At 46.4% G+C, this 26,973-nt stretch overlaps 1 protein-coding gene across 4 annotated transcripts in view; it reads right to left on the bottom strand.

Annotated features, from left to right (window-relative positions):
• Nucleotides 1-748: 748 nt before the first annotated feature.
• The window catches only part of pde3a (phosphodiesterase 3A, cGMP-inhibited), a 494,444-nt gene continuing 468,219 nt past the window's right edge, over nucleotides 749-26,973 (bottom strand). For 3 of the 4 annotated variants that reach the window (XM_043713454.2, XM_043713455.2, XM_087999675.1), the window contains one exon: nucleotides 21,175-22,328. In XM_043713454.2, coding sequence (XP_043569389.1) covers nucleotides 22,045-22,328 — 284 coding nt within the window. In that variant the 3' untranslated portion in view covers nucleotides 21,175-22,044. Of the gene's footprint in view, nucleotides 1,356-4,383; nucleotides 4,448-21,174; nucleotides 22,329-26,973 lie in introns of those variants that run through there. The other variant, XR_006315047.2, reaches the window with a different exon arrangement.

Genomic DNA, 26,973 nt, shown 5'->3' with positions numbered 1-26,973 from the left:
AACCCCATTCTCCTGCCCTCTCCCTGTGACCCTTGATCCCCTTACCAGTCAAGAATCTGTCTTAAATACACTCAATGATTTGGCCTCTAAACCCCTCTGAGCCAATGAGTTCCACAGACTCACCACCCTCTGGCTGAAGAAATTCCTCCTCATCTCAGTTCTAAAGGATCGTCCCTTCACCATGAGGCCGTGCCCTCGGGCCCTCTTCACTCCTATTGGTGGAAATATCTTCTCTGCATCCACTTTTTCCAGGTCTCTCAGTTTCAGTCAGATTCTCCGTCAGCTTTCTAAATTCCATTGAATACCCAGAATCCTCAACTCCTCACATGACAAGCTTTTCAACCTCTAAATTGTTCTTCTAAACCTCCTCTTGACCCCACCCTCCTCTAGGCCAACACACCTTTCCTTAGATGCGGTGCTCAAAAGTGCTCACAATTTTCCAAACCTGGTCTGACAAGACCCTTCTTCTATCAATGCAAGCGTGTTTCCCAGAGAGCTAAAAGTCTTTCATGTGCCATCTTGCTGAGGCCAACTCTATTGTTCGTCATCACTGAGGGGGAAATTAGTTAATTTATCATAAAATAGGGATTGAATCTGCAGTCTGGTAAGTGCAGCTCAGAAAATGGTGAGGGGATGGAATTTTAAACAGAAATATAGGAGGAGGAGAAATGTGACCAATAAAATGACGTTTGGTGGTGCTGGTGTTGGACTGAGGTGGACAAAGTTAAAAATCACACAATGGTAGTTTACAGTCCAACAGGTTTATTTGGAAGTACTAGCTTTATGAGCGCTGCTCCTTCATCAGGTGGTTGTGGAGTATAAGATCGTAGGACACAGAATTTATAGCAAAAGTTCACACTATGATGTAACTGAAATTATACATTGAAAAAGACCCAGATTGTTTGCTAAGTCTCTCATCTTTTCGAATGGGCATGTTGAAGCACAGAATTAGATTCATGTTGTACAACCATCTTCATATTACAACATCCACATTGTTTTCAGTTGCTGACAGGTTTTACTAATACATTGAATATATATATATATGCTGTATTATACATTTTACGAAGAGGCACTTTCAGTAATGTCTGGCCATAAGAGCTACAGCATTGTGTCTAGCTTACAAAAAAGTAAAAATAAATAACACCAATCTGAAAGAATTATTCTATACATAATCTATTGTACAAAACTGGACATTTCATAGCGAATGGAATCCTTCACTCAAAATATCAGTGAATGGAACATTAGGTATTGCTACATGTATTAAATACAAGATACTGGCAATCAATGACGTTGTATCAGTGAATTCTGATGTCCATAGAAATAATGCAAGGCCTTGTTCTTCAGCTGCAACACAGCTAGAATGGGCAATAATGTGGAGAATTACTATGTTAACAGGATAGAAACACTAGTAATAAATGAAAAATAACATTGTGCATGGAAAGAAATTAGCAACCCATGTGCAACTAATGCACTGGTGTTACACTGAGGTGACATTTTGTTGTGAGCACCAACAATGGATAACTCCAACTCTCACTCTCTCTGTACATGGCACCCACAATATATAATCAAACACTGCCGAGTAACACCTCTCAGTCACTGCAACAACCCACTGTGAAAGGATCAATACTCTGGAGTCACTTAAACACGGCCCAATTGTGTGTTGCTGTTAAATGTTTGTCAATAACATTCTTTTCAACGAGTTAAAGCTGAAGTCTGTTTGCTTGAAGTCACCTGTCAGTAGTGTCACCTTTAGGGAAATACTTGATTTAATTTATGCAACAGACAAAGGATTTAGACACAATATACTCTCCCATGCTGGAATATTTTGCAGATTTCTGAAGGGCTTTTTTAATTAACATCAAAGCACTCGACTAAATAAAGCTACAAATCTATAATTGATGAATGTCGTGATTGAATTATAAAATTGAACATACCAAAAATCACCAAGGCACAAAATCTCACAATGTAAAAACATTGCTTCACTTTGTCAGGCAGTGTTTGATTGGAGTGGCGGAGTGGGGTGGAGTTACTTATACATAAATCACAAGACGCATTCTCATCCTCTTTGATATTTAAACACAATGGACTGTTCAATCTTAATGAATCATAAAAACTATATTATCTGGATGTAGGTTTGCTCACTGAGCTGGAAGATTCGTTTTCAGATGTTTCATCACCATACTAGGTAACATCATCAGTGAGCCTCCAGATGAAGCACTGGTTGTATGGCCTGCTTTTTATTTTTGTGTTTAGGTTTCCTTGGGTTGGTGATGTCATTTCCTGTGGTGATATCATATCCTTTATTTTTCTCAGGGAATAGTAAATGGAATCTGAGTCAATGCACTTGTTGATAGAATTCCAGTTGGAATGCCATGCTTCTAAGAATTCTCGTACATGTCCCTGTTTGGCTTGTTCTAGATGGATGCGTTGTCCCAGTTGAAGTGGTGTCCTTCCTCACTTGTACGTAAAGGTACTAGTGAGAGTCTTTTTGTGGCTACTTGATGTTCATGTTTCCTGATGGCTAGTTTTCTGACTGTTTGTCCAATGTAGTGTTTGTTACAGTCCTTGCAAGGTATTGTCTAAATAACATTAGTTTTGCTTGTTGTCTGTATAAGGTCTTTCAAGCTCATTAGCTGCGGTTTTAGTGTGTTGGTGGGTTTGTGGGCTACCATGATGCCAAGGGGTCTGAGTAGTCTGGCAGTCATTTCCAAGATGTCTTTGATGTAGGGGAGAGTGGCTCGGGTTTCTGGACATGTTTTGTCTGCTTGTTTGGGTTTGTTGCTGAGAAATCGGCGGACTGTGTTCATTGGGTACCCATTCTTTTTGAATACACGGTATAGGTGATATTTTTCTGCTCTTCCAAGTTCATCTGTGCTGCAGTGCGTGGTGGCTTGTTGATAATGTTCTAATGTAGCTTCATTTGTGGATGTTAGAACGATTGCTTCTGTAGTACAGTATTTGGTCCGTACGTGTTATCTTCTTGGAGACACTGCTTGCTCTGCTGAAACATCTAGGAATGGCAGTTTGTTGTTGTTTTCCTCCTCTTTAGTGAATATATGAACATCAACTAACCACAAAAAGACATGACTTCCTAGTATCTTTATGTACAGATGAGGAAGTACAGTCACCACTTCGACTGGGACAACACATCCAACCTAGGACAAGCCAAACAGAGACATGCATGAGAATTCCTAGAAGCATGGCATTCCAACCAGAACTCTATCAACAAACACATTGACTTGGATCACATTTACCACCCCCTGAGAAAAAGAACGTGAAACCACCACCACAGGAAGTGATGTCACCAACCCAAGGAAACCTAAACACAAAAATAAAAAGTGGGCCATACTACCAGTGCTTCATCCGAAGGCTCACTGATGATGTTACCTAGTATAGTGACAAAACGTCTGAAAACGAACCTACCAGCTCAGCAAACAAGCCTACATCCAGAACCTCAACCTGAGGTACAAGTCTTCTCAAAACATGTTAACTATATTATGTACAAGAAAATAGCATTTACATAGTTATGGTCTACTGTGAAATTAAAAATTCACAATAGCACAGATGTGCGAAACAATCATAATTAACAAGTGAAGATTGAAATGAGCTGCTAAATTGTTTAATATGGACAGCAAATTTATAACTACAGCAAAGAGTTCATATGAATGTAAAAATTCATGTACATATTCTTGACTATAAATACTGTGCATTATACTCAGGAGTGATTATTTTTTAAAAAATCTGGAATGTATGGGAAAAAAACTGTTCTTAAAACTACATCAGGTTCTATAGTTAAAATACTCTCTTCTGTACTTTCCAGTGTCTTTTCACATCTTAGTATGCACTCATATACCCACATAAGATGAACATTATTAACGCTAAAAGTGCTATTCCCAGCATCTGTGGTAAGCTGACTGCAACCACAGTCAATATTAAACCATAATAGTCAATCATTAGATTCAGGCTTACAAATACTCTGACCTTCAGTTAAAAGGTAGATGCACTTAATTTAGCTTGGGCTGTTTTATTAGCTTAAAAACTTGTGTCAATCGACTATGCATAAAAATACAGATTTCTCGACAGTTTTTTTGGAAACATAGGTTGGAACTTGTGAGCTCATTGTAAGAAATACTGTTTGTACTGAAATGGAATATTATACTGGAACTGATTCAACAGCAGCTTACTTACTACAGTATTCTATCGATCTAAATCCATTCTTCTTCCTGACTTACTTGCTTGCTAAGTTTGAAATAAACTTTAAAACAAGTAGTTTATAACGGAACAGCAGTTACACACCATTGGAGCCAAACATGCATTAAATTTATTGGGGTGGAAGAATTTTAATATTGTGAAGTCTAAACACAACAAAGCTAGAAGATATACCTGTGGTTAGCTCAGTGAACTGAAACTGGCAGTGTTCATTGATTAGGGAAAATAGGTCTCATCTCTGAAAAATAAAGATATCAATATTATTTTAATACATAGATTTCTATACCCTGCTTCCTTGCTATACCCTGAGTAGATACTCATTTTCCTTCTCCCTGTTTCAACAATGTGCATCTTATTTAAATTCGTACCTGAAGACTTCCACCCTCTTGAATTTAGTACATTGGCCTGTTAAGCAGATAACATCCATTTTATTTGTCATTGCCCAGCCCAGAATTAAACTTGATGATGTTACCATGGCAATCATTGACATTAAAAGACAGAAAGAGGCTTTTTGACCCACAATGCTTTCGACATCATTACCAACCAAGGACTGCAAAAATAAATTTGTTCCCCAACAAGTACTTGTAGTTGGGATACTGAAAATTAAGAATTGTTCTGTAGTTTTACTGTTGCACTAATTATACTGACATGTTTTCAGTGAAACTTTGCAGCTCAAGCGATTTTGGAACAAGACTAAGCCATGGCCTGAAATGACCTGTGAAAATGGAGATAGCTGAATACCTTTGGGAGTGTTATTCTCATTGTTTTATGGATAGAGGGGCACAGTCATTATTAGACAGTATTAGCTAAATGGTTCCCTTCTGTGCTATATCATTCTAAGAATACTTCTAAAGTAATGTTGAATTTATGTTCTGGGTATGGTCTTCTTAATGGGTGACCGAATAAAGCTTGAAATTTGAGTGTTTGATTTTTTCCCTTGACCCTTTCAGATGTCAGTATTTTTTTCCATCCAGCTACTTATCTTTGACATAATCCCCCACTTCTGAGAAAATGAGGTTGGACAGTATTTTCAGAAGAGACAAGGGGACAGGGACAGAATGTTTGACCATTTTATTAACTTCATTGTTTCCAGAGTCTTAAACACTGGTCAAAGGCAGGTGGGACTAGTTTAGTTTGGGATTATGTTCAGCATGGACTGGTGGGACTGAAGAATCTGTTGCTGTGCTGTATGACTGTATGACTAAGTAACCTGCTCTCACATTTAAAACATTCACCTGAAATCTACATCAGAACTGTTCACAGTGAAGACAATTTAAGGAGCTGTTTAAGATATCCAATAAAGAGTCTTTTTCCACAAGTGTTGAAAGGTTGGTATGGATAGTGCTTCTTGTGGAGGGGTGAGATTTCACCGGGACTCACACTGTTCAATCAGGATAATACTGGAGCATAGTTACAATGGATGTCATTTTGGATATTCCCAGCCACAATTTGCCAATAACTTTATACGCTGTGTGGATTATTTTCCTTTCCATCATATGGGCAGCAGTGGGATCACTGACCAAGTCAGCTTTGTTTTCAAAATCCTTTCCTTGCAAAAAAAAAACACAAAAATATTTAGCACAATGTTCTTGTGACTTCTTACCATATATGACTCTTACCTTCCTCAAACTGTTGACTAAATTGGGATCAGCATTTGGGCGACCTCAAAGTAATACTATAAACTAAATAATTTGTTTCAATTCTGTCATTCAAGGTGGCAATGCAAACTCAGAATGTGCCATTGTTGGAAAGGATGTCTTAAATTTTGGACTTCACCGTGGGCGGCACGGTGGCACAGTGGTTAGCACTGCTGCCTCACAGCGCCAGAGACCCGGGTTCAATTCCCGACTCAGGCGACTGACTGTGTGGAGTTTGCACGTTCTCCCCGTGTCTGCGTGGGTTTCCTCCGGGTGCTCCGGTTTCCTCCCACAGTCACAAAGATGTGCGGGTCAGGTGAATTGGCCATGCTAAATTGCCCGTAGTGTTAGGTTAAAGGGGTAAATGTAGGGGTATGGGTGGGTTGCGCTTCGGCGGGGTGGTGTGGACTTGTTGGGCCGAAGGGCCTGTTTCCACACTGTAAGTAATCTAATCTAATCTAATCTAATATGAATTGCATGCATAAAATGGAGCTTTTACTCTTCGCAGCAAAGCCTTATGCAGAATCTTATCAGACTCTGAGCAACAATGGTGTGGTCAGGGGTAGAATTGAGTGAGATGTTTGAGGAGGCCAATTATGACATCAAGATCATCTCGCATACTTTACTCAAATGGAGAGATCTTGTTCTCGTCAGGCAGTAGCTAATTCCCAAATGACGCTCAGTATTGCTTGATGTACAGTTTGCTCATAGCTCAATTCACCACGGGCTCTCATCTTACCAAACTTGCCAAGCCATCAAGAAATCTCAATGTGGAAACCTGAACGGATTCATGCTCAGTCCAGCTTGATCCAGGAGATCCATGTTGGTCATGGACAAACTGTAGAGCAGGGTGTAATCCACCAGCACCAGCTATACATACCCTTCCACCACTGACATTAGCACTCTTCTTTTATCCTGGCAGTTTCCAATGTTCAAAGTTTGTGCGAAGATTTGTAGCTCGGGTGCTCGATGTTGTGGTTCTGTTCGCCGAGCTGGAAGTTTTTGTTGCAAACGTTTCGTCCCCTGGCTAGGCGACATCATCAGTGCTTGGGAGCCTCCTGCGAAGCGCTTCTTTGATGTTTCCTCCGGTGGTATGTCCTCGTTCCGTGGTCTTTCTCTTAGGCATCTGTTGATGAAGTTGCGCGGGTATCTGTTTTTGGCGAATACTTTGTATAGGTGTTCCTCTTCTTCTTTTTGCAGTTCTGGTGTACTGCAGTGTGTTGTGGCCCTTTTGAATAGTGTCCTGATACAGCTTCGTTTGTGTGTTGGGGTGGTTACTTTCATAGTTTAGGACTTGGTCTGTGTGTGTGGCTTTCCTGTATACCCTTGTAGTGAATTCTCCGTTCGGTGTTCTCTGTACCATCACGTCTAGGAATGGGAGTTGGCTATCCTTTTCTTCTTCTCTCGTGAATCGGATTCCTGTGAGTGTGGCGTTGATGATCCGGTGTGTTTTTTCTATTTCCGTGTTTTTAATGATTACAAATGTGTCATCGACATATCTGACCCAGAGTTTGGGTTGAATTTGTGCAACCCGCGCAACTTCATCAACAGATGCCTAAGAGAAAGACCACGGAACGAGGACATACCACAACCAAAAGGACTAGCCACACTACCATACATCAGGAGCATCTCGGAACTGACAGCCAGACTACTGCGACCCCTAGGACTCATAATGGCACACAAACCAACTGCCACGCTCAGACAACAATTCACCAGAACGAAGGACCCGATACCCAACATGAGCAAAACTAATCTAGTGTACAAAATACCATGCAAGGACTGCACAAAACACTATATAGGACAAACAGGAAGACAGCTAACAAACCGCATACATGAACATCAACTAGCCACGAAACGACACGACCAGCTATCCTTAGTAGCCACACACGCAGACAACAAGCAACATGAATTCGACTGGGACAATACTACTATCATAGGGCAAGCCAGACAGAGAACAGCCAGGGAATTCCTAGAGGCATGGCATTCATCCACAAACTCCATCAACAAACACATCGACCTGGACCCAATATACCAACCACTACAGCGGACAGCTGAAACTGACAACCGGAAGCAGCAGGGACAGACCACTATAAACACCGGAGGAAACATCAAAGAAGCGCTTCGCAGGAGGCTCCCAAGCACTGATGATGTCGCCTAGCCAGGGGACGAAACGTTTGCAACAAAAACTTCCAGCTCGGCGAACAGAACCACAACAGTTTCCAATGTGCAAGCACTGTGTCATGAAAGGGCAGAATGGTCCAGCAGGGCACATCTGCAACTGGAGTGTATGGCTATGTTGGGTACAGAAATAGTACAGGGAGAGGGAATCATTCCATTGTTTTTACCAGGCTTCCTACCCACAACTGTGTACATGAGGATAAGGTAGATGGTGTTCCCTTAAGACTTTAGGTATGTCTCATATGGCAGTCTGGTTAAGAAGCCAAGAGCTCAGGTGATCCAAGGCAATTTGGAAACTTGGATCTAAAATTGGCTCAGTGACAGGAAGCAGAGGGTGGTTTTTGTGACTGGAAGCCTATGCTCAGTGGTATACCTTAGAGTTTGGCGCTGGATCCCTTACTGTTTGTTGTATGCATTAATAACATAGACATGAATGTCGGAGCTATGATCAGAAAGCTCACAGATGACCAGAAAATTGGCAGCATAGAAAGCCTTAAAACATAGGATGATATAGATGGTCTGGTCAGATGAGCTAAACAGTAGCAAATGGAATTTTATCTTGCAAAGTGTTAAGTGATGCATTCTGGGAGGACTAACAAGGCTAGACATTGGAATGGTAGAACCCTAGGAAGTACAGAGGTTTAGAAGGACTTTAGTGTACATGTCCTTTAAACCAGCAGGACAAGGTAGATAAGGTGGTTAAGAAAGCACATGAGATGCTTTGCCTTTATTGGGTAAAGCCATGAATAGAAGAGCAGGGTGGTGATGATGGAGCTCTATGTACCTATAGGTAGGCTCCACCTAGAGTACTGCGTGTGGTTCTGGCTAACAATCCATAAGACGGTGCAGAAGAGACTCACCAGGATGTTGTTTGTGTTGGAGGGATTCAACTATGAAGAGAGGCCCGAGAGGCTTGGGTTGTTTCCCTTGGAGCAGTAAGAAGGCTGAGGGGGGGATCTGATTGAAGTGTACAAAGTTCGAAGGGGCTTAAGATGGGGTGGATGGGGAGAAACCTTCCCTCTTGCTAGAGTGGTCAAAAATCTGGGGGTGTGGTTTTGAGTTGAGGAAGTAAGGGAATCAGAGAGGATTTTGAGGCAAGGCTTTTTCACCTCGAAGGTTGTTGGTATCTGGAACTCACTGTCTAAAAGGTTGGTAGAGGAGGGAACCTTCAAGACTTTCAAGGATTAATTGGACGGGCACTTGAAATATCACAACATACAAGGCTATGAGACAAGCGCGAGAAAATAGGATGAGAAGAGATGGACGTTTGCTGACTGGTGCAGGCACAATGGGCTGAAGGGCCTCTTTGCATGTTGTTAAAAAATTCTGAAGTAATGGGGAAGGAGGGGGCTAGGGGAAATGGGGGATAGGCAGTTTCATTCCCACATTTATAGCTTGGGTGATGACCTGGGGAAGTATGAGGGCGATGGGATTGATGTAATGGGTAGCTAGAAAGGAGAGAGAGATGTTGGGGCTCTGAGTGAGAGTGAAACTAGCACCGAGGCCGAAACGATCGGCAAGGACCACTCACCGTCATTCCAATTGAGAGGCACAAGGATAGCACACAATGTTGGGGAGAATGGCTCAAAGGGACTCACAATGGGTGGGGTGGGGCTACGTGAGTGACTTGTGAGGGAGGACCCTGCATCTCTGACCATATACTGGGCCATCATAATGGAACAACACGGTTGTCCACCATGGCAAGCATGAGCATACAGGGTGCCTGCTCACAGCTATCCTGCACCATTGACCATCTTAGCTATGCCTCCCTGTGACTGTCAGTGCTGGGGGGCTCCCTGAGGTACACACTGCTGCGTACCCAGCAAGCTGAACAGGAGGCAATGAGGGGGTGCTGGGGCCATAAGATGTCAGACAGAAGCGAGGGCCATGTGGCAACATTGCTAGCCCCGCTCCCCTATGATGTGTTTGGCATCATGGCAGACCCCCAAACCACCGTGCTTTGTTAATGGTCAAGGAATGATGCTGTGGCACACCGTTACAGTCACAACAGCAACGGGGAGAACTATGTGAGCACTGAAACACAGGGAACGAGGAAACGTTAAAACCATTTACATTCCGTTTGTGGTGAGAGAAACTTTCAACGCAAAAGTGCTTTGTAAATAAACTGTGGACATTCCAGACTACGATAAACAAATCACTATATCAGATATAATGAATAATAAACTATTCTCCAGCTGTTGCTCACAACAGCCATGAGTCCATTTCTCTCCTGCACTCATTTCAACCGAGCAGCACTGAGGTCCCCGGCTCTGCCCATGGACTGCAGGGAGTCTGCTCCTCAGTACAGCCCATTGGACCTGAAGTCTTGCTTGGATGACCCTGAAGCTGGGGTTGTGGGGGTGTGGGGTGGAACGGTGGTGTTTGGCTCTAAACATGGCAGACTTACTGAGGGTGTTCTTGGCCAGGGGCAGATTGGCGCTCTGCGGCTATAAGTTCAAGCAATTGGGGGCGGGGACACTGGGGTTAGGCAGGGAGGAAGTAAAGATGGAACAAGAGGAGGCAGATGAGGGAAAGATGGAGGAGAAGGGGCAGGTGGAGGAGGGGGAGCAGGTGGAGAGAAGAGGGGCAGGAAGAGGAGGAGGGGCAGGTGGAGGAGCAGGAGCAGGTGAAGGAGGAGGGGAAGGTGGAGGAGGAGGGGCAGGTGGAGGAGGAGGGGCAGGTGGAGGAGGAGGGGCAGGTGGAGTTGGAGGTACAGGTGGAGGAAGAGGAGCAGGTGGAGGAGGAGGGGCAGGTGGAGGAGGAGGGGCAGGAGGAGGAGGAGGGGCAGGTGGAGGAGGAGGGGCAGGAGGAGGAGGAGGGGCAGGAGGAGGAGGATGAACAGGTGGAGGAGACAGAGCAGGTGGAGGAGGAGGGGCAGGTGGAGGAGGAGGGCAGGTGAAGGAGGAGGAGGAGCAGGTGCAGGAGGAGGAGGAGTGGCAGGTGGAGGAGGAGGAGGAGGAGGGGCAGGAGGAGGAGGGGCAGGTGGAGGAGGAGGGACAAGAGGAGGAGACGGAGCAGCTGGAGGAGGAAGAGGGGGAGGTGGTGGAGGAGGGGCAGGTGGAGGAGGTCGAGCAGGTGGAGAAGGAAGAGGTGGTGGAGGAGGGACGGGGAGGAGAAGGAGGGGCAGTTGGAGGATGTGGGGCAGGTGGAGGAGGAGGGGCAGGGGCAGGAGGTGGGGCAGGGGCAGGAGGTGGGGCAGGGGAGGAGGAGGGGCAGGTGGAGGAGGTGGGGCAGGTGGAGGAGGAGGAGAAGGGGAAGAGGAGGAGAGGCAGGGGGAGAAGGAGGAGGGCAGTTGGAGGAGGTGGGGAAGGTGGAGGAGGGAGAGCAGGTGTAAGAGTGGGGCATGGGAGGAGATGGGGAAGGTGGAGGAGATGGGGCTGGTGGAGGAGGAGCAGGTGGAGGAGGAGGAGCAGTTGGAGGTGTACATGGAGGAGGCGGTACAGATAGTGATGTAGTTGGAGGAGGCGGTACAGATAGAGGTGTAGTTTGAGGAGGTGGTGCAGTTGGAGGTGTCGTCGGAGGAGGTGATACAGATGGGGGTGTTGTCGGAGGAGGTGGTACAGATGGAGGTGAAGTCGGAGGAGGTGGCACAGATGGAGGTGAAGTCGGAGGAGGTGGTACAGATGGATGTGTAGTTGGAGGACGTGGTACAGATGGGGGTGTAGTTGGAGGAGGTGGAGTAGTTGGAAGTGTAGTTGGAGGAGGTGGTGCAATTGGAGGTGTCGTCGGAGGAGGTGGTACAGATGGAGTTATAGTTGGAGGAGGTGGTGCAGATGGAGGTGAAGTTGGAGGAGGTGGTACAGATGGGGGATTAGTTGGAGAAGGTGGTGCAGTTTGAGGTGTAGTTGGAGGAGCTGGTGCAGATGGGTGTGTAGTTGGAGGAGGTGGTACAGATGGACGTATTGTTGGAGGACGTGGTACAGATGGAGGTGTAGATGGAGGAGGTGGTACAGATAGAGGTGTAGTTGGAGGAGGTGGTGCTGATGGGGGTGTAGTTGGAGGAGGTGGTACAGATGGAGGTGTAGTTGGAGGAGGCGGTACAGATGGAGGTGTAGTCGGAGGAGGTGGTACAGATGGAGGTGTAGTCGGAGGAGGCGGTACAGATGGAGGTGTAGTCGGAGGAGGTGGTACAGATGGGGGTGTAGTTGGAGGAGATGCTACAGATGGGGGTGTAGTTGGAGGAGGTGGTACGGAAGGTGGTGTAGTTGGAGGAGGCGGTACAGATGGAGGTGTAGTTGGAGGAGGTGGTACGGATGGAGGTGTAGTTGGAGGAGGTGGTACAGATGGAGGTGTAGTTGGAGGAGGTGGTACAGATGGAGGTGTAGTTGGAGGAGATGGTGCAGATGGGGGTGTAGTTGGAGGAGGTGGTGCAGTTGGAGGTGTAGTCGGAGGAGGTGGTACAGATGGAGGTGTAGTCGGAGGAGGTGGTGCAGTTGGAGGTGTAGTCGGAGGAGGTGGAGCATTTGGAGGTGTAGTCGGAGGAGGTGGTACAGATGGAGGTGTTGTCGGAGGATGTGGTACAGATGGATTTGTACTTGGAAGGAGGTGCTACGGATGGGGGTGTAGTTGGAGAAGGTGGTGCAGTTGGAGGTGTAGTTGGAGGAGATGGTGCAGATGGGGGTGTAGTTGGAGGAGGTGGTACAGATGGAGGTGTAGCTGGAGGAGGTGGTACAGATGGGGGTGTAGCTGGGGGAGGTGGTGCAGTTTGAGGTGTAGTTGGAGGAGGTGGTGCAGATAGGGGTGTAGTTGGAGGAGGTGGTACAAATGTACGTATAGTTGGAGGGGGTGGTACAGATGGGTGTGTAGCTGGAGGAGGTGGTACAGATGGGTGTGTAGCTGGAGGAGGTGGTACAGATGGGTGTGTAGCTGGAGGAGGTAGTGCAGTTTGAGGTGTAGTTGGAGGAGGTGGTGCAGATGGGGGTTTAATTGGAGGACATGTTACAGATGGACCTATTGTTGGAGGAGGTGGTACAGATGGAGGTATAGTCGGAGGAGGTAGTACAGATGGAGGTGTAGTTGGAGGAGGTGGCACAGATGGAGGTGAAGCTGGAGGAAGTGATGCAGTTGGAGGTGTAGTTGGAGGAGGTGGTACAGATGGAGGTGTAGTTGGAGGACGTGGTACAGATGGAGGTGTAGTCGGAGGAGGTGGAGCATTTGGAGGTGTAGTCGGAGGAGGTGGTGCAGTTGGAGGTGTAGTAGGAGGTGTAGTCCGAGGAGGTGGTACAGATGGAGGTGTAGTTGGAGGAGGTGGGACAGATGGAGGTGTAGTCGGAGGAGGTGGTGCTGATGGGTGTGTAGTTGGAGGAGATGGTACAGATGGAGGTGTAGTTGGAGGAGGTGGTTCAGATGGGGATGTAGTTGGAGGAGGTGGTGCAGTTAGAGGTGTAGTAGGAGGTGTAGTCCGAGGAGGTGGTACAGATGGAGGTGTAGTTGGAGGAGGTGGGACAGATGGAGGTGTAGTCGGAGGAGGTGGTGCTGATGGGTGTGTAGTTGGAGGAGATGGTACAGATGGAGGTGTAGTTGGAGGAGGTGGTGCAGTTGGAGGTGTAGTTGGAGGAGGTGGTACAGATGGGCATGTAGTTGGAGGAGGTGGTGCAGTTGGAGGTGTAGTTGGAGGAGGTGGTTCAGATGGGGATGTAGTTGGAGGAGGTGGTGCAGTTAGAGGTGTAGTAGGAGGTGTAGTCCGAGGAGGTGGTACAGATGGAGGTGTAGTTGGAGGAGGTGGGACAGATGGAGGTGTAGTCGGAGGAGGTGGTGCTGATGGGTGTGTAGTTGGAGGAGATGGTACAGATGGAGGTGTAGTTGGAGGAGGTGGTGCAGTTGGAGGTGTAGTTGGAGGAGGTGGTACAGATGGAGGTGTAGTTGGAGGAGGTGGTGCAGTTGGAGGTGTAGTTGGAGGAGGTGGTACGGATGGGGGTGTAGTCGGAGGAGGAGGAGCATTTGGAGGTGTTGTCGGAGGATGAGGTACAGATGGATTTGTACTTGGAGGAGGTGCTACAGATGGGGGTGTAGTTGGAGAAGGTGGTGCTGATGGGTGTGTAGTTGGAGGAGGTGCTACGGATGGGGGTGTAGTTGGAGGAGGTGGTACAGATGGAGGTGTAGTTGGAGAAGGTGGTGCTGATGGGTGTGTAGTTGGAGGAGGTGGTGCTGATGGGTGTGTAGTTGGAGGAGGTGCTACGGATGGGGGTGTAGTTGGAGGAGGTGGTACAGATGGAGGTGTAGTTGGAGGAGGTGGTGCAGATGGGGGTGTAGTTGGAGGAGGTGGTACAGATGGGGGTGTAGCTGGAGGAGGTGGTGCAGTTTGAGGTGTAGTTGGAGGAGGTGGTACAGATGGACGCATTGTTGGAGGAGGTGGTACAATGGAGGTGTAGATGGAGGAGGTGGTACAGATCGGGGTGTAGTTGGAGGTGGTGGTACAGATGGAGGTGTTGTCAGAGGAGGTGGTGCAGTTTGAGGTGTAGATGGAGGAGATGATACAGATGGAGGTGTAGTTGGAGGAAGTGATGCAGTTGGAGGTGTAGTCGGAGGAGGTGGTGCAGTTGGTGATGTAGTTGGAGGAGGTGGTGCAGATGGAGGTGTAGTCGGAAGAGGTCGTACAGATGGAGGTGTAGTTGGCGAAGGTGGTACAGATGGGGGTGTAATTGGAGAGGTGGTACAGATGGGGGTGTAGTTGGAGTAGGAGGTGCAGTTTGAGGTGTAATTGGAGGAGGTGGTGCAGATGGAGATGTAGATGGAGGAGGTGGTACAAATGTACGTATAGTTGGAGGAGGTGGTACAGATGGGTGTGTAGCTGGAGGAGGTGGTGCAGTTTGAGGTGTAGTTGGAGGAGGTGGTGCAGATGGGGGTTTAGTTGGAGGACGTGTTACAGATGGATGTATTGTTGGAGGAGGTGGTACAGATGGAGGTATAATCGGAGGAGGTAGTACAGATGGAGGTGTAGTTGGAGGAGGTGGCACAGATGGAGGTGAAGCTGGAGGAGGTGATGCAGTTGGAGGTGTAGTTGGAGGAGGTGGTGCAGTTGGAGGTGTAGTTGGAGGAGGTGGTTCAGATGGGGATGTAGATGGAGGAGGTGGTACAAATGTACGTATAGTTGGAGGTGGTGGTACAGATGGAGGTGTAGTTGGAGGAGGTGGTACAGATGGAGGTGTAGTTGGAGGTGGTGGTACAGATGGAGGTGTAGCTGGAGGAGGTGGTACAGATGGGTGTGTAGCTGGAGGAGGTAGTGCAGTTTGAGGTGTAGTTGGAGGAGGTGGTGCAGATGGGGGTTTAGTTGGAGGACGTGTTACAGATGGACCTATTGTTGGAGGAGGTGGTATAGATGGAGGTATAGTCGGAGGAGGTAGTACAGATGGAGGTGTAGTTGGAGGAGGTGGTACAGATGGAGGTGAAGCTGGAGGAGGTGATGCAGTTGGAGGTGTAGTTGGAGGAGGTGGTTCAGATGGGGATGTAGTTGGAGGAGGTGGTGCAGTTAGAGGTGTAGTTGGAGGTGTAGTCCGAGGAGGTGGTACAGATGGAGGTGTAGTTGGAGGAGATGAGACAGATGGAGGTGTAGTCGGAGGAGTGGTGCAGTTGTAGTTGTAGTCGGAGGTGGTGATACAGATGGAGGTGTAGTTGGAGGAGGTAGTGCAGTTGGAGGAGTGTGGTGCAATTGGAGGTGTAGTTGGAGGAGGTGGTGAAGTTGGAGGTGTATTTGGAGGAGATGGGACAGATGGAGGTGTAGTCGGAGGAGTGGTGCAGTTGTAGTTGTAGTCGGAGGAGGTGGTACAGATGGAGGTGTAGTTGGAGGTGGTGGTACAGATGGCGGTGTAGTTGGAGGAGGTGTTGCAGTTGGAGGTGTAGTCAGAGGAGGTGGTATAGATGGGTGTGTAGTCAGAGGAGGTGGTACAGTTGGAGGTGTAGTCAGATGAGGTGGGACAGATGGCGGTGTAGTTGGAGGAGGTGGTTCAGTTGGAGTTGTAGTTGGTGGATGTGGTGCAGTTGGAGGTGTAGTCGGAGGAGGGGGTGCAGTTGGTGGTGTAGTTGGAGGAGGTGGTACAGATGGAGGTGTAGTTGGAGGAGGTGAGACAGATGGGGGTGTAGTTGGTGGAGGTGGTGTGGTTGGTGGAGGTGGTGTAGTTGGAGGTGTAGTTGGAGGTGGTAGTACAGATCGGGATGGAGGTGTCGTTGGAGGAGGTGGTACAGATGGTGTAGTTGGAGGAGGTATTGCAGTTGGAGGTGTAGTCAGAGGAGGTGGTATAGATGGGTGTGTAGTCGGAGGAGGTGGTACAGATGGAGGTGTAGTCAGAGGAGGTGGTACAGATGGAGGTATAGTTGGTGGAGGTGGTGCAGTTGGAGGTGTAGTCGGAGGAGGTGGTGCAGTTTGAGGTATAGTTGGAGGAGGTGGTGCAGTTGGTGGTGTAGTTGGAGGAGGTGAGACAGAAGGGTGTGTAGTTGGTGGAGGTGGTGTAGTTGGTGCAGGTGGTGTAGTTGGAGGTGTAGTGGGCAGAGGTGGTACAGATCGGGATGAAGTCGAGGAGGTGGTACAGATGGAGGTGTAGTCGGAGGTGGTGGGACAGATGAAGGTGTAGTTGGAGGAGGTGGTACAGATGGGAGTGTAGTTGGAGGAGGTGGTGCAGTTTGAGGTGTAGTTGGAAGAGGTGGTGCAGATGGGTCTGTAGTTGGAGGTGGTGGTACAGATGGAGGTGTAGTTGGAGGAGGTGGTAGAGATGGGAGTGTAGTTGGAGGAGGTGGTGCAGTTGGAGTTGTAGTTGGTGGAGGTGGTGCAGTTGGAGGTGTAGTTGGAGGAGGTGGTGGAGTTGGAGGTGTAGTTGGAGGAGTTGGTACAGATGGGGGTGTAGTGGAGTCGGTAGTGCAGTTGGAAGTGTAGTTGGAGGAGGTGGTGTAGTTGGAGGAGGTGGTACAGATGGAGGTGTAGTTGGAGGAGTTGGTACAGATGGGGGTGTAGTTGGAGGAGTTGGTACAGATGGGGGTGTAGTTGGAGGAGTTGGTACAGATGGGGGTGTAGTTGGTGGAGGTGGTGCAGTTGGAGGTGTAGTTGGTGGAGGTGGTGCAGTTGGAGGTGTAGTTGGAGGAGTTGGTACAGATGGGGGTGTAGTTGGAGGAGTTAGTACAGATGGGGGTGTAGTTGGAGGCGATGGTACAGATGGAGGTGTAGTTGGAGGAGTTGGTACAGATGGGGGTGTAGTTGGAGGAGTTGGTACAGATGGGGGTGTAGTGGAGGCGGTGGTGCAGTTGGAAGTGTAGTTGGAGGAGGTGGTGTAGTTGGAGGAGGTGGTACAGATGGAGGTGTAGTTGGAGGAGTTGGTACAGATGGAGGTGTAGTTGGAGGAGGTGGTGTAGTTGGAGGTGTAGTTGGAGGAGGTGGTGTAGTTGGAGGAGGTGGTACAGATGGAGGTGTAGTTGGAGGAGGTGGTGTAGTTGGAGGTGTAGTTGGAGGAGTTGGTACAGATGGGGGTGTAGTTGGAGGAGTTGGTACAGATGGGGGTGTAGTTGGAGGAGTTGGTACAGATGGAGGTGTAGTTGGAGGAGGTGGTACAGATGGAGGTGTAGTTGGAGGAGTTGGTACAGATGGAGGTGTAGTTGGAGGAGGTGGTGTAGTTGGAGGTGTAGTTGGAGGAGTTGGTACAGATGGGGGTGTAGTTGGAGGAGTTGGTACAGATGGGGGTGTAGTTGGAGGAGTTGGTACAGATGGGGGTGTAGTTGGAGGAGGTGGTGTAGTTGGAGGTGTAGTTGGAGGAGGTGGTGTAGTTGGAGGAGGTGGTACAGATGGAGGTGTAGTTGGAGGAGGTGGTGTAGTTGGAGGTGTAGTTGGAGGAGGTGGTGTAGTTGGAGGAGGTGGTACAGATGGAGGTGTAGTTGGAGGAGGTGGTGTAGTTGGAGGTGTAGTTGGAGGAGGTGGTGCAGTTGGAGGTCTAGTTGGAGGAGGTGGTGTAGTTGGAGGAGGTGGTGCAGTTGGAGGAGTTGGTACAGATGGGGGTGTAGTGGAGGCGGTGGTGCAGTTGGAAGTGTAGTTGGAGGAGGTGGTACAGATGGGGGTGTAGTTGGAGGAGGTGGTGCAGTTGGAAGTGTAGTTGGAGGAGGTGGTGCAGTTGGAGGTGTAGTTGGAGGAGGTGGTGCAGTTGGAGGTGTAGTTGGAGGAGGTGGTACAGATGGGGGTGTAGTTGGAGGAGGTGGTGCAGTTGGAGGTGTAGTTGGAGGAGGTGGTACAGATGGGGGTGTAGTTGGAGGAGGTGGTGCAGATGGGGGTGTAGTTGGAGGAGGTGGTACAGATGGAGGTGTAGTTGGAGGAGGTGGTACAGATGGGGGTGTAGTTGGAGGAGGTGGTACAGATGGAGGTGTAGTTGGAGGAGGTGGTACAGATGGAGGTGTAGTTGGAGGCGGTGGTGCAGTTGGAGGTGTAGTTGGAGGAGGTGGTACAGATGGGGGTGTAGTTGGAGGAGGTGGTGCAGTTGGAGGTGTAGTTGGAGGAGGTGGTACAGATGGAGGTGTAGTTGGAGGCGGTGGTGCAGATGGGGGTGTAGTTGGAGGCGGTGGTACAGATGGAGGTGTAGTTGGAGGAGGTGGTACAGATGGGGGTGTAGTTGGAGGAGGTGGTACAGATGGGGGTGTAGTTGGAGGAGGTGGTACAGATGGAGGTGTAGTTGGAGGAGGTGGTACAGATGGAGGTGTAGTTGGAGGAGGTGGTACAGATGGAGGTGTAGTTGGAGGAGGTGGTACAGATGGAGGTGTAGTTGGAGGAGGTGGTGCAGTTGGAGGTCTAGTTGGAGGTGTAGTTGGAGGAGGTGGTGGAGAATCTGGCCATATCTGCACTCTCCTGGATGGAAACTGTGCAGGCTCCAGGAAGAGATCCCTTTGCTCTGGTTGGGCACCTCCTGGCACCAAGCTGTCTCCTTGTGGGCACCTGTAAGGCACAATGCTTCCCAGCCAGTGGTCTGGAGTTGTATCTGACACCTGGTTAATGGGGGATGACTAATGTCACTTGCCCGCCTGTCAGGAGATTGATGTCTCCACATTCCCCCCCACCCCGAGGAGCAGTCCATGTCTTCTCTGGTCAGAGTGGTGGCAGTTGTGGCGGGTGGGTGTATGTTTGAGGACACAGATGTCCAACACAGCCCCTCATAGACCCGGGTTCAATTCCTGCCTCAGGCGACTGACTGTGTGGAGTTTGCACGTTCTCCCCGTGTCTGTGTGGGTTTCCTCCGGGTGCTCCGGTTTCCTCCCACAGTCCAAAGATGTACAGGTCAGGTGAATTGGCCACGCTAAATTGCCCGTAGTGTTAGGTAAGGGGTAAATGTAGGGGTATGGGTGGGTTACGCTTCGGCGGGTCGGTGTGGACTTGTTGGGCCGAAGGGCCTGTTTCCACATTGTAATGTAATCTAATCTAATCTAAAAACGCTCTGACATCATTCTGACGTATTATGGGATGCCTTCGCCTGCAATAGCATGAAGGGGCCAAATGAGTAAGGCACACGTGTGTAGTACGGCTGTAGGGGATGGCACACATTGGTGAGGTGTTCTGAGAGAGTGGGCAGGCAGCATACCGGACCTGAGGAGGGGGGTTTAGTCATATAGAAGGATGGGGAGGTAAAAACAGAGAGTGAGGGGAGGGGTTTCATGCAACAGAAGGGGTGTCACAGCTTTGCTGGGAGGTTGGTGCACAGTGAAGTGTTAGGCAGCAGAGGGCCGAGTATTACACTTACTCTGGCAGAGGGGAGGAGATCACTGACCTTCTTCCTGCACTGATGTCCAGTCTGCCTCATCATGGAGATGGCACTGACCTGTGTGGTGATCTCCCACCAGGCTGACATAGTGTGGTGATGTGTCCACTCCTGCCAGTCCTCTGGGACGAGAACTCCTCTTCGCTCCACTACCCCATCCAAAAGTGCCTCCATGTCCCTCTCCAAGAAGCCAACGTGTGAGCCTCTCCTCCTCTGCCTGATGCCTAACACAGCCGAGGAGCAGGCTATGTAAATGGCAGCACGCCTACTAATGTGCAATGGGCTTTGAAGATAACGTGGCCCCAAGGGATGCTGCTCTTGTGGAGGTCCTCTGTGAGCGATACGTTCCTCTGTGAACGGCACAAGGTAAGCTGGGGCAGAGATAGGATGTGATACTCATTGCGAGGGCTCCAGCTGCGACTAATGTGGTGAATCTGGCAAGACATGGTGAGTAAATGCACTCAGTCTCAATGCAAGACTCATTGCACCAAACACATCGTGACTCCCATTTAGCCACAAATGGTAAGGTTCAGCCCCAGAGTTGAAAGGAACATTAAGGTCTTAGGAACATGGGGACAACAGTAGGCCATTCATCAGGTGGAGCATCTTCCACCATTCAAACAGATCATAGCTCATTTATATCTTAACTCCATCTCTCTTCCATGATTTTCTAACCCTTCCCTGCCTAAGCAAAATCAATCAAGCTCAGTTTTGAACATAGAATATTGAACAGCACAGCACAGGGACAGGCCCTTCAGGGGTCACTGCTGGGAGGTGGAGCTCATGAATATTAAAATGTTAACTTGACTCAAACATCAACAGTTCTGAAATGAAATGGAGGGGCGGGGGGGGGTTAAGATTTCCATTACACTTTGTGTATTAAAACACAATTCTTCAGTCCTGCCTAACCTCGGCAAAAGGCAATTTTCGCGAATTTAACATGAACCCACTATGTATTGCACAGCATTATAGTTTTATCTATGGGCCGGAGTATTTTATTAGAAGGGCACTCAGGTTTTTAGATCCATCAAACCTCATCGTGGGAATATGACTTGGACCCAAACAAAGTATGAAAAATATGAAATGATAATCAGGATTGAAGAAAGGGGAACTCTTAGCTCAGTAAATATTAGTTTTCAAACAACTCATGCAAGGTGTGGAGACAGACTGAATAACTTCAACATAAACTGATGCTGTGTTAGACTGTCCAACAGCTCATTCCTAGATGGACTCAAATAGTAAATGGGAACAGTACTGTAATTCACAGCACCAACTATCACACAATATCTAAGATGCACAGAGAGTGGGCCCTCAGGAAGTGTCAGGCTGTACTGTAATTCTATTGCAAATCAACTCAGTACCATCACCAGTAAACAGTATCTTAAGGGTCAATGCGAATATAATCCGAATAATGATCATCTTTTAAAGTTCAGTACGCACCTCAACTTGCATGTATTAAATTATGCTGGCATAATATAAGAATGTACTAAGTCATGTCAGTACAATAAGAATTTTTCAAATGTGATATTTTCATAACCATCTTTACAAAATCACAAAATTGGTTTGAGAGCTTGCTATTTACAAAAGCCAATAGAAAATGTTCTTTATATCTACAATAAACTGTTATCTTTTGCAAGTAATTATCATTGAATGTAAATAAACAATAAAAATATTCAAAATGGATATAAATCCTTAACTAGGAGTTTGGCTTGTAGCATGTACCTTTTATAAAGTGAAATGGCCCTCCATATGTCTGCCAGTCTGTTTCTAAAACATTTGTTCATGTCCATTTTCGCAATGTACAAGTACTACAGCTACACAGAGATTGCTTATACAAAGCTGGTGAGCTACAAGGTTATGTACACAAAAGATATTGGCAGGCCATATCCTAAACTCTGATAAAGCTTTCAACTTTCACTCAAAATAGAGCAAAAGCTACAGACTGAGTACCGCAGCATTTTCTGCCACGTATTTGCTTTCGAAGTACGTCTTCCTTCATTTTGACGGCCACTGTGGTCGGACAACAAATCAGTGTGTTTTCCTTTTACAGATGCGTGTGTTGTTAAACAAGATATGTCAATGAAGAAGTACACCATAGTCCTACTGGATAACCATTGAGTGTTCAAAGTCTAATTCAGCCAGTGGTGCAATTCAGAAGCTTCCTTGGTGAGGTTTCTTTAGTCCTGTTCTTCTCCTTCATAGCAACTTTACACCATCACAGCTGTAGGCACATTGTCCTAAACATCTACAGTATTGTGTCAAAGTCTTGTGCTGGAACAGAATAAAAAACATTGATGCACAATTCAGTCATTTTTATCATCTCCTAATGTCTCATTGGTTGTGTTTGGATTCAAACTAATTTGCGTCTCTGACGTCCCTTCTGATTCTTCATTATTCTTCTCCTCCTCTTCCTCAGTAATTGCTTGGATTGTCTCTGAGCTTTGATGCAGGGAGGACTGGTCTTGCTGTTCGAGCTCTGCTTCCCTCTGTTCCTCTTCAATTACCTTCTTCCACATTTCATGGTTTTCCATCAGGTGCTGCGTAATCTGGCAGAAGACTTTTCTTCGTTTCCTACATCCCTCTCCCACTGTTGGGCAAGAGTTGAAAGAGATAAATTAGTTTGTATCTCACTTATATAAGGTGATATATGTGAGCAACAATTGCAGGTCAATGGAAGTCCCTACAAACTAGTCATTCTTGAATGGCATTTTCTACTTTTTTTTGTCAATGACACATTGTACAACAGAGCAACCTCTCTCAAGTACAGTCTCCACTGTCTTTACATTGTCCATGCTCATCACAGGCAGCCTTCAATACGAAGAACATGCTGTTGACCGGTTGCTATTATGTGACAGCAATTAAAAAGGCTCCACTTAGAGTCTAATAAGTACACTGACTATTTCAGACAATTCAATAAGAACTTGCCAATTTCAGGTAGAATAGATCAAACATCAATCAGCTAGTGAAGTTAGTTAAAGTGTGATTACTTTAATGATGAAATTCTGGATGCAACTGCTCATAACTGGGAGAAGTAGCTGCTAGGTGCAAATTTTTAAAAAAATTGCTGGTTACTTTGGATTTTGGTTTTATCGTGTATGGCATCAGTGGTAAAATCACATTAATTCCAACTCATCTACTACAAGCAGTAGAAACTGAACATCAAAGGATTGACTGTTACACTTACCGAGCAAAACATGCATAGCATATACATTTGGTCAAATACAATGTGAAATTGTATTTCATTCATTAGTTTCAAAGGCGGCATGGTGGCTCAGTGGTTAGCACTGCTGCCTCACAGCAGAGTGACCTAGGTTCCAGCCTTGGGGGACTGTCTGTGTGGAGTTTGCACATTCTCCCCGTGTCTGCATGGGTTTCCTCTGGTGTCCTCCCACAGCCCGAAGATGTGCAGTTTATGTGAACTGGCCATGTTAAATGGCCCACAGTGTACGGGGATGTGTAGGTTAGGTGCATTAGTCAGGGGTAAATGGAGGATAACAGGGTAGGGGAATGAGTCTGGGTGGTTACACTTCAGAGGGTCAGCGTGGACTTGTTGAGCCAAAGGGCCTCTTTCTACACTGTAGGGGATTCTACACCTCTTTGAAACCTGTATGAAATGTTAAAAATCACACAACACCAGGTTATAGTGCAACAGGTTTAATTGGAAGCACACTAGCTTTCGGAGCGATGCTCCTTCATCAGGTGATAGTGGAGGGCTCGATCGTAACACAGAATTTATAGCAAAAATTTACAGTGTGATGTAACTGAAATTATACATTGAAAAATTGATTGTCTGTTAAGCCTTTCATCTGTTAGAATACCGTGATAGTTTCACTTCTTTCATGTGTAAATCACAAAACCTTTTTTTTTAAAGTTGCATTCTCGGGTTAGCTGTTAACAATGGTGATAGCTAGACAATATGTTGAAGGTTGAAACTTTATTGCTGGAACAGCACAGCAGGTCAGGCAGCATCCAGGGAACAGGAGATTCGACGTTTCGGGCACAGGCCCTTCTTCAGGAATGAGTAGAGAGTGTTCAGCAGGAGAAGATAAAAGGTAGGGAGGAGGGACTTGGAGGAGGGGCGTTGGAAATGTGATAGGTGGAAAGAGGTCAAGGTGAGGGTGAGGGTTACAATATGTTGAAGGTGTTAGCCCCCTGTGTTCTCTGTCTATGCCATGATGATTAGATTGATTCTAATCTAAAAAGTGAGATAATAGAGATAAATGAAAGGCTTAACAGACAATCAATTTTTCAATGTATTATTTCAGTTACATCACACTATAAATTTTTGCTATAAATTCAGTGTTACGATCGAGCCCTCCATTATCATTTGATGAAGGAGCATCGCTCCGTAAGCTAGTATGCTTCCAATTAAACCTGTTGGACTATAACCTGGTGTTGTGTGATTTTTAACTTTGTACACCCCAGTCCAACACTGGCATCTCCAAATCATGTATGAAATGTAACATCTTAATGGTAACTTGTCCCATTTATAATGGGATTCAATGCCTTTTGAAAATGACACAAAAACATTGTGATTTCAGGAACATTATTTCAAGATAACTATTGATGTTGATATTCCCACATTGGCTAAGGCTACCATGAAGAAATCACCTTCTCAACCTCACCTGGGCTATGGTCAACCACCATCAGTTATCTCTTTCTCAATCAAGACAGCAGTTCTGTGATTGGCTTGGTCCATGGCAACTTTACCTTTTTTAAAATAATTATTCATTCACGGGATGAGGGCATTACCGCCTAGGCAGGATTTACTGTCCATCCCTAATTGACCAGAGGACAGTTAAAACTCAGTGGCATTGCTGAGGGTCTGGAGTCACAGGCAGGCCAGACCAGGTAAGGATGTCTGTTTCCCTCCTGAAAGGATATTAGTGAACCAGATGGGTTTTTTTCCAAAAATCAACAATGGATTCACAGTCATCATTGGACTCCTAATTACAGATACTTATTGAATTCGGATTCTGTTGTGGTGGGATTCGAACCTGGGTGCCCGGAACATTACCTTGGTCTCTGGATTAAACAGTCCAGCAATATTACCACTAAGCCAATGCCTCCCCATATTGTTGATAATGCCATATCCAGGACATTTCCATAACAATGGTGCCATGATGCATTATTTTTACTGCTGGGTCACACACAAACATTTTCTTCAAGTCTTTTTTTGTATAAAATGTTATCTTCTCCCCTTTTATTTGGTCTCAATGGTTCCCGACTAGTCCACAGTGTGTACCCGGGCCCTCTGCCAATGTTGCCATAGGACAAGGCTGAAGGGGAACTGGTGAAACCAATCCATTAATTTCCTCTCACATCCTGTGGAGGAGTGCCTGGCCTTTTTCTGAAGGTCTAGTTGAAATCTCAAGCCCCTGCTTGTTAAATCGGACGCACCTTGCGTCAACATCAAGTCGTTAAGGTTGAAAGAGAATAAAAGATGGTGTTAATTAATTGTCATATGGATAGCAAAGATAGTGATAAAATATGGATAATCGATTTTTGAGTTTTGAGGTTAATACTGGGGCTTTCATGGATTGAAATGGTTTCAGCAAGGGGACCAAACACTGACATACATAAAACGTATTCCTCTTTAACTTCATACTTGTGTTTGCATGATGTCACATCTCAGCGTGAGTACAGGATAAAACTGTTATTTCCTTTAACTCAAGAGAACCATGTTATTGTCTCTCCACAGATACAGTAAACAGGGGGATTACTATTCTTTTTGTTAGAGACAGGTTCATGCTAAAAAAATACACATTTTTGTCAAGGCAACTGAGAAATTTGAAAAGAGGGTTGCCAATTCGCTACTCCTTACCTAGTCCTACAATGTCCAACTGGAACTGATTTTATTTTTGGTGGTGGGGGGAATTGGCGAGAAAGAGCTGGGAGACTTTGATTATAAATAAATAAACAAACTCTGTTTTTGCTAATAATTCACCTCCAAGCTTGGATCCAGTTAACACTGTCTCTCATACCGATATGACAATGCATAGTGTGCAATACCAGTGGATACTATGCATTTAAAGTTAGGACTAACAAAGTTGGATTCCTCCAATCCATGGTGGCGATGGAGACCATCACCTTTCCAAGGGAACTGAGGGATAGCCAACAATTTCTAATCTCGCCGATGATGCCCCATCCCAAGAAGAAATTTCTATGCTGTTAACTTGAATACAATATTCCTTTGAAGAGTGTCCCGCATAATTCAACAAACGAGGAAGAAAAGCTGAAGGGGACGTTGCTCGCTAAAATAGCGTTTATCTTTCCATCTGTCTTGCCTGCCCCACCTATACAACTGACATTCAGGCACAAAATGTCAGAGCAAGCCAGAATTTTAAATGTCAAATGATGTCATTCACTCATGGAAAAGTTTATTTTATTGACAGCTAGAGAAAATTCAAGAGGGGATTAATTAGAACTCACGCAGAAATAGATGGCAAATGAGTAAAAGACAGTTAAGTCAGGCTATAAAGTAGATCAAGGGATATAAGACAGATGCCAATCATGGAACCTAATACAAAGGGATTAATTTATGGATTGGATAAGATTTGTGTTTTGTGGCACCAACATTGCAATAAACAAGACTGCTGACTGTGGCTATATATTTGCTGACAGTGATATGGGCCACTGACTGTAGGGAGGTGTTTAGAGTTTATATTTTATTTCTGGGGAACATTAATCAATAATTGTTACCAGCAGCTGCTTAATAAATCCTGCTGCATGAAATGTTGAAGTTTTACAGGCATTTACAACGCTGTGATAAGATCAGTAAAGGTAGAACACAGTCTCTCTCTCTCCCCATTACCACATGCAGGTGTATCACACACAATCCCCTGTATCAAATTGAACAATACGTATTGAAGAGTGGCACAGAGTGATTTAGAGTCACAAGAGTTTTTACAGCACAGAAACAGCCCCTTCAGGCCATGCCAGTCATTAAACACCCATCTATTCTAATCCCCTTTCCCAGGACTTGACCTGTAACCTTGTATGCTGTGGTATTTCCAATATGTAGATGGGTCATTAAGGAAGACAGAAGAAAAAGCTTAAACCAGTGAAAAAAAAAGAGATGGCATCTTTGGTTGTGCATCTTGAGTTGATGGGAATTGAATTAAATTTAGACAGGGGCACAGAGTGTGTGGAATTAACTCAGTCCATTACCCACTTGTTATTTAGCTACGTTGATGTCAGTAGATTTGAGGTCAATGAGCTATTTTGCCTGT

The sequence above is a fragment of the Chiloscyllium plagiosum genome, unplaced genomic scaffold (genome assembly GCF_037043375.1).
Source record: "Chiloscyllium plagiosum isolate Xiang-an unplaced genomic scaffold, Cpla_swu_hap1 HiC_scaffold_23, whole genome shotgun sequence".
NCBI lineage: Eukaryota > Metazoa > Chordata > Chondrichthyes > Orectolobiformes > Hemiscylliidae > Chiloscyllium > Chiloscyllium plagiosum.
Note: the sequence above shows the minus strand (reverse complement) of the source record. Positions and strands in the feature narration are given on the sequence as shown.